Source organism: Mauremys reevesii, linkage group 23 (genome assembly GCF_016161935.1).
Source record: "Mauremys reevesii isolate NIE-2019 linkage group 23, ASM1616193v1, whole genome shotgun sequence".
NCBI lineage: Eukaryota > Metazoa > Chordata > Testudines > Geoemydidae > Mauremys > Mauremys reevesii.
The window spans coordinates 11,198,440-11,210,449 of NC_052645.1; the positions used below are offsets into that span (position 1 = coordinate 11,198,440).

The 12,010-nt window shown below is 51.4% G+C and overlaps 1 protein-coding gene across 7 annotated transcripts in view; it reads right to left on the minus strand.

The window, feature by feature from the left end:
* The window catches only part of PTPRU (protein tyrosine phosphatase receptor type U), a 327,477-nt gene that overhangs the window by 83,385 nt on the left and 232,082 nt on the right, over nt 1–12,010 (minus strand). For all 7 annotated transcript variants that reach the window (XM_039511303.1, XM_039511302.1, XM_039511300.1 and 4 more), the window contains 3 exons: nt 10,930–11,032; nt 6,574–6,847; nt 1,439–1,475 (listed from right to left, as the gene is read on the minus strand). In XM_039511303.1, coding sequence (XP_039367237.1) covers nt 1,439–1,475; nt 6,574–6,847; nt 10,930–11,032 — 414 coding nt within the window. The remainder of the gene's footprint in view (nt 1–1,438; nt 1,476–6,573; nt 6,848–10,929; nt 11,033–12,010) is intronic.

A 12,010-nucleotide genomic window follows, 5' to 3' on the forward strand; every position in this document is an offset into this window, starting at 1 on the left:
AAAGAAAAACAGGGACGTGGTCTTGAGAAAAGAGGGAGGCTCCGTCATGGCTGATGGCTCCCTCCTCCCTTCGCCTGCCTAACAACCATCCAGCTCACGCTTCTCTCACTCTACGTACCGGCCCAGAACCCCCCATTCCCACTACAATCCCCACATGCCTGGCTGGCTGACCACGACTGGACGATAGCCCCAGGACATGCCATCTTCCCCAATGAATCCGCATCTCCCTTGCTGCCATAGCCAACCCAGACCAAACAAAGGGTCTTTCCTCCCATGGGCCAGGCCCACACATCCCACCCGAGGGCTAACCCCCTAGTCGCTGGCTGGATCTTAGCTCATCTTTGCATAGTTCCACACCAAGCTATGAATCCCCCTGCTCCTTTTTTAATATGCTCCGCTAGCCGAAAGCACACGAATGCCCATTTTTCATTTCCCATCGAGCCAAGAGTTTAGCTTATTTTATTACATATTTTTCCCCTTCCTTGAATCCAATAGGGAGCCAAATGTATTAGCCGAGCACAAGGAATTTTATTAAATGCACGAGGCCCCAAAGTTCAATCCCCCTGAAAGAACAAAGCATTAAGTTATTTGTTGAAATTCCAAAAGCCAAAGAGCGAAGCTGAAATATTTCCCCAATCAATTTCACTCACAAGAGTGGCTCCCCAGCACTGCCAGCAACACAATTACCCTGGTTAATATCACCCCTGGACTATATCAATGCCAAACAAGTCCAGGGTTTATACCAGCCAAGATCAATTGCAATATTCACAGCTTTAAAGGGATGGTGCCACGGTCAGAAGGCCTGAAATCTGACATGCTTGATTTTTGTTCCCCCACAAGACCCACATATCACTCCTTATATGATTTTTATTCCAAAACAAATGTTTTAATATGCTGCTTCAGAGGTGAAGCTTGGGCTTCAGCTTAGGGCACTTGCATGGGACTCAGAAGACCCTGCCACAGGCTTATTGCATGATCTTGGGCAAGTCACTTAAGCTCTCGATGCCTCGGCTCCCTGCCTTTGAAAAGGGGCTAATATACTTCCTTTCTGCCCCAGCTGATCTGTTTAGAGGAGACGCTCTTCACACGGGGTCTCTCACCCATTGCAATGGCGTCCTGATCTTGAGCAGGGCCACCAAGTGCTACCATAATAATAATTTTATTTTCAAAACTAACCACTGCCAGAAGCAAGAGCAACCCTACAATAATAAACCAGAATGCACATCCCTCACGATCAACCCTACAATAAGAAACCAGGAATGCACAACCTAGCCTTCACAAGCAACCACACAACCACAACGCATTCTTCACCGCCCGGAATTCAAGAGCAAGCCTACAATAACAAAGCAGTGTGTGGAGTCCCAACCTCAGTGCAACAAAGAAATAGAAAAGCCAATCTGCTGAGCACGAGTGATTGGAGGTGCAGTGGGAGGCTTACCTTTGCGGGCGATCCGAATGCAGTTCAGCCTGGTCTCCTGCAGAGAGAGAAAAGATTGGGAGGCTCAGAATCCAGCGGGGACATGAAAACGAGTTCCTCTTCGATTGCTCTGCTTTTAACGGCGAAACTAGTTAAAACTTGGCCAGTCAGTCTGCTGAGCCTTTTCACAATGAAGCACTGGGTCCCTTTTCACACAAACCGTGGCTATGCTGCTGGCTGACGCACCTGGCATACTCTGTACCTATGACAGTGGGTGTCCCTGATATGCCAAGATGTCCGGTGTTTAATTGTCAATCCATCAGCCTCCCCTACATTATCCTCTCTGAGCCCAAGCGCAGGGAGTTCGACAATGCACTGAAGCCTCTAGCCCATGCAGAAGGAAAGCCCTGAACTGAGCCCCAGGGATGGGCTAGATGGGAGGGTCCCACTCTGATTTTAGTGACCGATCATCTGGGCTTCTGACCATCATTCAGTGGGAAACGGGATAGACTCATAGACTTATAGATGATCTGATGGTGACACTGGTGCTGAGTCTAGACTCTGAATTCAACAGGGCAAAGAAGAACAGCCCCGGGCCAGGCTTTATTGGGGAGTTCTTATAATGGGGCCGGGTGGAAATGTTCTGTTGCATGGAAAGATGGGTTTTCAACTGAACAAAATGTTTTGCAAAAGAGTGACCAGTTCCTGTGGAAATCTTCAAATTTTTCACTAAAAAAAACAAACATCCCAAAACTGAAATATTTTGGCCCCAAACCAAAATATTTCAATTTGGAAAGACTGCTGTGGTGCCTCATGGGAGTTGTAGTTCTGTTGCCTCATGCGCCCATTCCCTTCCACGGGCACTGCTTCACAGCTGGACTACGTCACCTAGGATGCAGCATGGCCATGGTGGACTGCCTCCATCCACGGTGTATCATAGGAGGTGTAGTCTGACCAGGGAGCCTGACCTATAGGTGAGAATGGAAGCATGAGGCACCTGAACTACAATTCCCATAAGGCATGGCAGTGGCATTTCCCAATCAAAATATTTCAGTTTTCTCCTGAAATATTTCAGTTTACCACCAGAATGTTTCCAGATTCAAATCTGTGCAGAAAAATCTAAAATTTTCATGGGGAAAAAACACCCATTTTCCAACCATCTGTACTTTACGGTTGCAAGGTGGTGTCTCTAGTCCCACTACAACCACCCTTCACAGTCATTGCTCAGCCATTCTCAGATGCCACCATGCCCAGACAATATCAGATCAGATTACAGGGACACTGTAATCCTTCCTCCTAAACCCCTCGGGCCTTCTATCCTGCTGATCCCTGTCATCACTCTTCTCTGAGCTCACTCCAGTTTGTCAAGCATTTTCTCCTGCAGATGAACTTCATGTTGGTGAAATGCACTGGACTGACAGCCCAGGAGACTGAGGGCCAGGTTCTCAGCGGGTATACATGGGCACAGCTTCACTGATGTCAATGGAGTCACACCAGCTTTAACCTCAGAACATGAATAGCATGGGCAGAGCAAAGCTTCCCACACGCTGTCCTACTCATGTGCCACAACCCAGAGAGGGAGGACCAGCTTCTGAGGACGTGGGAGCAATTCAGACTCAGTGGTGCGGTGGTTGAGAAGAATCCCAGCTGGGATGCAGGATTTGCATCATGTCCAACTGCAGCTAGACTGAGACCACCATCTCCTTGCAGAGGGGCCGTGAGATGGTGACAACCATCAGCCCCGACCGAGCTGGGCTCGAGTGAACCAGAGAGGAGACTCTGCCTGTCCTCACGCTAACGACAGCCCAAGAAGTCGTGAAGGAATCCTCAGGAGGACAGATTCGCATAGCCAGCAGCTTCCCCACAAGGAAGGCGGCTCTCAGCCACCCTCGAAACTTCTAGCCAGGAGAGCCGCATGCAGAGACGACTGGTGCCTGCCGATAGCGGGGGGAAGGGCAGAGTGAGGGCAACTGCCTTCAATGGTGCTACTGAGCATGTTCACTCCATGTGAGCATGCTCAGTACAAGCCAAGCAGCAAATCCAGTAGCGGGGCGGGGACACGCTGCCCCACATGCGTCACCTCTGGCCGCATGCACTAAGCCAGCTATCTGCCTGCACAGAGCCAGCACGGCCTTTGAGGGACCCTGTCACGGCGACTGCATGCGCCAGCCTCTCGGTCTCTGATAGTTCATTCACCCTGCAGGTAGGATGGGAGTCGCTGGAGCATGTGAAGAGGACCAAGGCCTCCCAAGGAAGCGCCAATCACTCCAGCTGGCTACTTGAAGGAAATTAGCTAAGAAGGGGAACAGAACCTCCGGTTCGTCAGATCTTATTTGCTTCTGCAGTGAAGCCTGGGCTCCCGAAGCATGGCCAAGCTTATGGCTCTCCCAGGTCAGCTCGGAACAACCTGCCAGGGGAGCCGCGGTGGCCACAAGCGAGAGGAGATGCTTGAGAGTCAGAGGCCTGGGTGGGGGAGCTCCGCTTCTTTGCAGCTGTCAGGCGCTACCACCAGAACAAGCATCACTGCCGCACTTCCCGCTGACGTGCACAGAATCCCTGCCCTGCCCCATTCAGCAGCCAGCCCCAGGGAGTCCCGGTCTCCTCCAGGGCTGGAAAGAGGAAGGATCTGCAGATGACATGATGCAATTCTTAGCAGGGAGCTGCAGGCAAGAGGCTGCAGCATCAGCATCCAGGCAATCTGGATGGGTGGACTGGGCTGTTTAATGGCAGTTCAGCCGCCCAACCCTCCTCCCTGATAAGGATCACTCTCTGGACAGCTGTGCATACCAAGTTGCTGATCAGAGCTGTCCCAGTAAAGGGGACTACTTTAAACTGCCCTCCCAATGCCCTGTGAAAGCAGCATTATTATTCAGATCCACATTTTCAGTCCAAAATTCGTGCCTCAGACGAGATCTCCAGGGAGCTCATGAACATTGTTACCTAAACAACATTCCCTCTAATGACAGAGCAGAGCCAATCACTACAAAAAAAAAGAAAAAGCACTGGATTCTCCCGCTGATACTCACCTTGATCTTTTGGGGAATGAGGTGCTACTCAGATCGAGCGAGAGGGGAAAAATTTGACCTAGCTTTTTTGTTGTTGTGAAGTACCTTGAATGTAACCCTAAATAATCATTCATCTGATACAGGAAGCGCCATCTGGCCAACGTGATGATGCAGAGAAAGGTGGAGGGAACACCGCTCCCATCTGAATGGATAGCAGGCTTTTTAAGAAGTTACAGAGCAAATTCTGGGATTTCCTAAATGTTGGGTGATTTAAAGTAATGAATGTAACCACTTGCAAACATCAACAACAAAAAATGCTGCTTTAGAACAGCTCTGAGGGACATTTTCTTTCTGTTGTTGTCCTGGGCTCATCTGAGCTACCAGGGCATCTCATGGAACGACCTCATCCAGTCTTACAGCAAAGTCGTATTCAACTCAGCTTGGCCCACCTGGGTCTTACACTCCACAAATTAAGCAAAATAGTCTTTTTTGACTCGACAAAAAGGTGCAGTCAGCGTTAGGTCTGGCCAGGCCAGGATTCCTGGGTTAAGCTTTTCACCCCATGCCAGCTTTATTCAGAATTGGCCCCTGGAAGAAGCAGCCAGCCCTTTTTATCCTGCCTGCTGGGCCCTGATTGGTTTCTGTCAGCTCCCAACCCTTCTAGCCGCTGGAGGACTGATACTCATTGGTTCTACCCGCAGCTGATCCTGGGTGGCCTTTCTAGGCAGTTCCTGGAGGATTAAACTTGGTGCTCTTTTTCATCAAAAGGACACACTGTTTGGGTGGGGTGCGCCACAGTGGTGGGGGGCAGCAAACTCCTAGGACACCCCGTCACAGTTGTTTCCCCCTTTATAAGTGACTTTATACGTGCAGTACAACAGGATCCATAGGTGATTCTATTCTTTGCTGCATAGATTCTTATACCACCCTTAGCCCGTAGCATCTGAGCCCCTCCCGGTTGCACAATAAGCCACATGAGTAACATCTGTCCCAGGTAGGTCATTTGCTCTCCTCCTCTCCCCGGGGAGGAAGTGAGTGAGCAGTGGAGTCCTTCAGGACAACCGGAGTTATACGTGAGGCTTTGTAGGCAAGACAGGAATGAAACATGCAGTATCAAAGCCATCCATGCATGACACTGATGGAATTACACCTGCAGTGGCCTGAGCTTATTGGGTGTTATTGATATGACATTCCAAGGTGCAGTTTTCAAAGGTGCCAAGGGGATTTGGACACTCAGGCCTAGATCCTCAAAGCTATTTAGGCACCTAACTCACATGGGGAGCTTGAAAAATCTCAGTCCCAACCTCTAACCTGCTTGGACCCCAATTCTGCTATCTGATGCTCACAACCCAACCTGTATAGAGTGTGCACAGAGTCCCTTTCATGTCAGTGCAACCTCCCTCCAGGCAAAGGATCCGCCCATGTGGATTAGATGTCAGGATCAGGGCCTTAGCCTGTTTGAATCCAAGTTCTCTAGCCCGAATGTATCACTCCACTTCCCCTCGCCCGCTGGTGGCGGCAGGGTGAGGCCATGCACATACCTAAACAGGGAGTGACCCTGGTTCCAGTGAAGCCAGTGGCAAAACTCTCATTAATCTCAATGGGAGCATAATCAAACACATTGAGAAAACGATAAGGAAAGTTACCCTCCTAACAAACATACACTGGAGAGACAGGATCTCACCCGGGGATTGCTGAGACAACCAGGGTCTGACTCAGAGGCTGCTTCAGAGAAACAAATCCAAGAAACCAGCCCCCTTCCATTTTTGTTCTGTCTGGATTTTGACCTGCAGGCCACCTTCCCAAAGGGTGGTGAGCACAAAACTTGGGAGCACAATGACCTCCGCTGGGAGTGCAACACATTTATTCGGACTTTGCAACTCTCCCCGAACATACAGTAAAACAACTTCAAATTGGTGCAACCAACTAAAACGGCTCCCTTGCAATGAGGAGGTGACTGGGCACAAAGGCTGAAGACGTAGCGGCCGACGTCCTTTGAAAATCTGGTGTGGGATGTCTCCCATTCCCCACGCATCCCCCCGTGGTCCTTCCCCCATCACCCGAGCGCAGGTGCCAGCATTCTTGGCAGTTCCCACTCAGGCACACCCTGGCACCAATCCCAGCCCGGGAGGCAGGCAGGCAGCTACTCACCCCTTTCAGGTTGCTCATGGCCTGGAAGTAGATGAGATACGCCTTCTTGGGCTCCAGCGGGGGGTTCCAAAAGCCGCTGTACGTCTGGTTGTCCCCGACGGTGAAGGGCTTGGCTTCGGGGAGGCTGTTGGGAGGCAGCTCGGCTCCAAAGTAGTGCACGGAGCCCCGGGACACGGCGTCGTCAAAGGTCAGCGGCACCGGGAAGCAGTCCTGGCCCCCCAACTCCCGCTTGGTCTTCTTGGGCCGGTCTTCCTCCACGATGACTTGGTAGGTGCTGGACACGTGAGGCGGGGAGGGGGAAGGCAGAGACAAGAAAGGACGTGAGCCCGGAAGGAGTTTGGCTTTAAAATGAAGAACTGCCTCTCCCCTGTCTCATGGCAGTCCGGGGACCACACTCACAGCCCCCCGCCTCAGCCCGGGCGGTAGGAGAAAGGCAGCTTGTGGCTACAATGCACCCCGGAGACAGGCTCAGCCTGTAACTCCAGACTGGGGACCAAGCCGGTGAGCTGCAGCATGTGCGTGCGAGTGGATTCGATTAAGGAGCTATTTCTATGCACCGAGCAGAGAAGGCGGAAGCACAAACACTGATTATTTTTGTATCCATACGAAAGAGGAAATTTTATTGGATGTATTTAACATGTTCATTTATGCAAATTAGTTGTGGCCACAGGGCACCTGGCATGTTGGCATTGAGCCCCTGGCAAAGCTAAGCCTGAGGACCCTGCCCTACTCCCCTGTAACTGGCTGGCAACGTTTGCCTGAAACTCCCCACAACTCTATTGGCGGTTGCTGATCCTGCTGGCAAAGGGTCAAATGGGTCCTGCTGACTCATTGAGGCAGGAGACTTGCCACCTCATCTGGATGTAAGGCAGGCGCTGAGGAGAAAGGATCTAGGGTGTGGGCTGAGCAGTCTTGAGCGAGGAGCTCTAAGAACAGGATTATGTTGATCTTTCTGTTATCTTACTCATTTCGTTGTTAATAAAACCAAGATCATAAACCCCAGGAAGAGAGTGAGTTTGGAGTCTACCTACTGTGAGGATCATGTTTCAGAACAGCTTGGGAAAGGCACCTGCTTGCACCACTGTCCTAAAAAAGCCACATTCCCACATGAAAAATCCAGGGAAGGAATCTGTCCAACTTGAGAAAACCTCTTGTGTGCAGAACAACCTCCAAGCCTGCTAAGTGCCTTTAAATCCGGCTCGCTCCCCTACAGGAAGGAATGCACTCTGGATATAATTAAAGGTGCCATCTCAGCTGATGTTTATTGCATTCTATATCCCTGTATTACCCAGGCCAGGTCACTAACAGCAGCATAGCGAGATGAGCTGAGCGAGTGCAGTCTTCGCGGGCAGATCTCTTGCACTCAGACACGTACAGCCCCAGATCTATTAAAACCTCCTCTTTAATAACCCCTAAGCAGATCCAATCTTTTCCCTCCTGAGTGTGTGTTGTTGGGTAGGCAGAGGAAGATTAGGGGTTTGTGAGGCCCTGCGCCAGAGCAAGGGGGTGCCCCTCACCACCCCTTCCACCTGTAGCATCCCCTAACCCTCCCCCCCCAGCATTCCTGCCAGGGAGCGGAGGAAGCCCCCGTACTCCAATCCCACTCCCCGACCCCACTCCCCAACAGGCATGCCGGGGGGGCGGAGCAGGGTGGGGCGCAGAGGCACCCATTTTTCTGCCCTCCCCCCCCATTGTCTGAGGCCCCTGGGCACAGGCCCCAGTGGCTAGTCCATCACTGGTTGTAGGTTTTAATGACCACATCCTGCTGCCAGAGCAAGGCCGTGGGGTTTGATGGGCAGGTGGGGCCTGGGTTACTGGTTTCCCTTGCAGAAATTCAGCACTGGTGGCACAGAGCAGGAAGATATGAGGAAGTGGGAAAGGAGTTTTTTGGCTCTGAATATATTGGCAGAGTCTTCAGAGCTGATTCTGGATGGCTCATGACTCTGACAGCATTGCCAGCAGATCGAGGGACATGATCATTCCCCTCTATTCGGCATTGGTGAGGCCTCATCTGGAGTACTGTGTCCAGGTTTGGGCCCCACACTACAAGAAGGATGTGGAAAAATTGGACAGAGTCCAGCGGAGGGCAACAAAAATGATTAGGGGGCTGGAGCACATGACTTATGAGGAGAGGCTGAGGGAACTGGGCTTGTTTAGTCTGCAGAAGAGAAGAATGAGCGGGGTTTGATAGCTGCTTTCAACTACCTGACAGGGGGTTCCAAAGAGGATGGATCTAGACTGTTCTCAGTGGTAGCAGGGGACAGAACAAGGAGCAATGGTCTCAAGTTGCAGTGGGGGAGGTCTAGGTTGGATATTAGGAAACACCTTTTCACTAGTAGGGTGGTGAAGCACTGGAAGGGTTACCTAGGGAGGTGGTGGAATCTCCTTCCTTAGTGGTTTTTAAGGCCCGGCTTGACAAAGCCTGTACGGGGAGACTTTGGCAAACCAGTAAAGTGCCTGAAACCACTATGGCTTATTGTTAAAGACAGCCTAGTCAGCAAGCTGTTAAAAGCAAGTCTCAGCTTGACCAAGGCAGGCGGGGAGGGGGATTTAGGGTGCCACCGAAAAGGCAGCTTGACCCCGCGTCCTCCCTGATAAGAATTGTGTTAAATTTGCTGATACAGGCATTTGAAAAGAGCAGGCTATACCCTCAGGAATGTCTATTGGGATCTCAAGGCTGCAGGCTCTGGAAAGACCCACACCTGGTTAATCAATAATCAGAAGGAACCTCTTGCTCGATCATTAAAACTGCTTACTTACCAAGGTTTCTTTAATTACTAATGTATAAATAAGGGGAAAAAGCTTGAGATAGGTGGAACTCGTTTCAGGATTGGTCTCTCCCTCTAGATGCATCTTGTGTTCCCACCGGCAGACAGGCTGCCACTGTATCACTCGAAAGCCACATTCAGCTTTGGTAATTATCAAGGGTTGGGGGTGTTTTACTAACCTGTTGAGGACGTGTGTAAGTGCTTGAGACTAGTAAAGTTTAGCTTTAAGTGAAAGCACTCTTGTGTTGTCCTGTTTGTGCCAGGCCAGCCATCCATGGGTCGGACGGCCGTGTCTCCCCTGATTTATTTCCTGACACCTCCTCGCACAGAGTAAAGTTACCAAGAGCTTTGGGTTGAAAGAACCCCGGGTAACAAGCCCTGGCAGGGATGATTTAGTTGGGGATTGGTCCTGCTTTGAGCAGGGGGTTGGACTAGATACCTCCTGAGGTCCCTTCCCGCCCTGAGATTCTAGGATTCTATGACATTCTGCTCACTGGGGGATCTTATAGGTTTCTGGATTCCGAGGCCAGAAAGGCCCATTGTGATCATCTCCTCTCGCCTTCTGCAGAACACAGGCCAGAGGTGCCGACCCAGACATCAGCAGTACCAATGCCTCTGGGAAATAAGCAAAGCAAAGGGATTTGCCAGGCAGCATATCGCTCCTTGCTCCCTTCCCTGCACTGGTCACGGGGGGCACAGGCACCCCCAAGCCCAATTTATATTGGCCACTGACGGCTAGTGTGTGCAGCCTGTATTTGGGGAGCACTTACTCACTCGAGGAGCCCCACTGACACCAGCAAGACGGTTTGCGTGGTTCCAGTGTGAATACAGGTTGCGCTATCTCGCCCAGCGGGGCTATGATGGATGGCGAATGCCCTTGGGCAGACAGCTTCAGACAGAACAGGACCAATCCCTGGACTCCATCCGGAATTCAAACCGAGCACCCGACAGCGGGGCAGAGCTCCTCTCCCAGCACCGCCAAGCTGGCCCGTGGCATCTGGTGCGACTTAAAGCCGCGTTTTCAGAGCAATGCAGCTGAGGGATCAGAGTTACCCATGAGAAGGCTCCAAACCCTGAGCGGGCTCCCGTTAGCCAAACCTGTGGAGGCTCATCCCCCTGCAGCTGCAAAGCCTTAGAGCCAGCAGTTTCCAAAGCAAGGGGTGGACGGATGGACAGTGAACTGGGTGGACGGATGAGCCGAGAACAGTAAACAACAGAGCTCCTGCAGCTACCTCTCGACCCGAGCCAGGTGGTCACGGGACAGCACACCTGTTAATCCGCCCTCCTTAATTCGCAGACTCGTGCACGCCTCGTGCTAATATGGCTAGGTGGCAAAGTCGTCTTTAATGGTCCGTGAATCCCGAAGCAAGAGAAAAGGCTATCAGTGGCCACAGGATTTTATAGGGACTTAATATAAAAGAAAGAAAAAAGAAGCTAGAAAGGGGAGAAGGGAGATTGCTCTGTGCTAGCTCGTGTGGACGCGGTGCCTTCTCTCAGGGTCAGGACCCAGGGCGCACACACAGCTCACACACAGGGAATGCACTTCCTTGCATACAAGAATCTAAGAGTCCTCTGGGTGGACCCCTACCTGATGGGGGCCCCTCTGCCCTGCGCCGGCCTCAGCAGCACCGTGATGGTGCTCTCCGACTCGCTCAGAGGCGACGGCATGTCCCCGTAGTCGAAGCTGGGAGCTGTAATGGAAGCAGAAGCAGGGATGACTATTTTTGAACATGCGTGTAGTGAGGTACCATCCCAAGGGGGCCAGCACAAGCTCTGACAGTTCCAGGGCCGTCCTCAGGGAGAGGCTACCAGAAAGGCCAGTCTGGCATTAGGTGTTTGTCCACTAAGCAGTACCAGCGCTCGGTTTCCCATTGGATTTTATGAATGATATTTTTGCGCACTTGTAGCACTTTTCATCTGAGGATTTCAAAGCACTTTACTGGCTGAGTTTACTACCCTCCTGTGCAGAGGATCATTAGTCTACAAATGGGGAAACTGAGGCACAGAGCAGCTCATGGCTTTGCTGAGATCAGATCACAAGTACAAGGAGTCAGTGACCGAGTCAAGAATAGCCTCCAGGAGTCCTGACTCCCATCCCCTCCTCTCCTCATGATGCCGATTCCCTCCCAGTACTAATAGCAGAAACAGAATATCAGAATTGTAGCAACCCAACTCCAGTCTGAGGTTTGTAATCTTTGCAAGTGAATGATGTTAATTACACAGTAATGTCCCTGGAACAGAACTCTTTCCGGGGGAAATTGGCTCCTGCCCTGATCCAGAGGTCCAAGCAAAGCCAAGAAGTTTGTTTCAAACAGGACCTCCTGATCTTGAGCTAGGATTCCATTCCACTGACTTGATGTGTGCCTCGCCGAAGGGTTCAGGGTCCGGCCCTGCAGTCCCCCTCGCTGAAGTCTCCGAGGGCTCTTCCTGAGCCCACAGCAACTAAATGAAGCAGTATTATGCTCGTGCTTGGAGGACAGCACTCGGAGTCAGGACTCCTGGGTTCTATTCCGAACTCTGTCACCGATTCATTGTTGGACTGTGGGCAAGTCATGTAAAAGCACGGTGCCTCAGTTTCTCTGTCTGTAAAATGGCTCGCCTCTTCGGGGCGCTGTGAGGTGAAATTCATTACGCTGTAGATGAAAGGGGCTGAGTGCCAGTTATAGCCT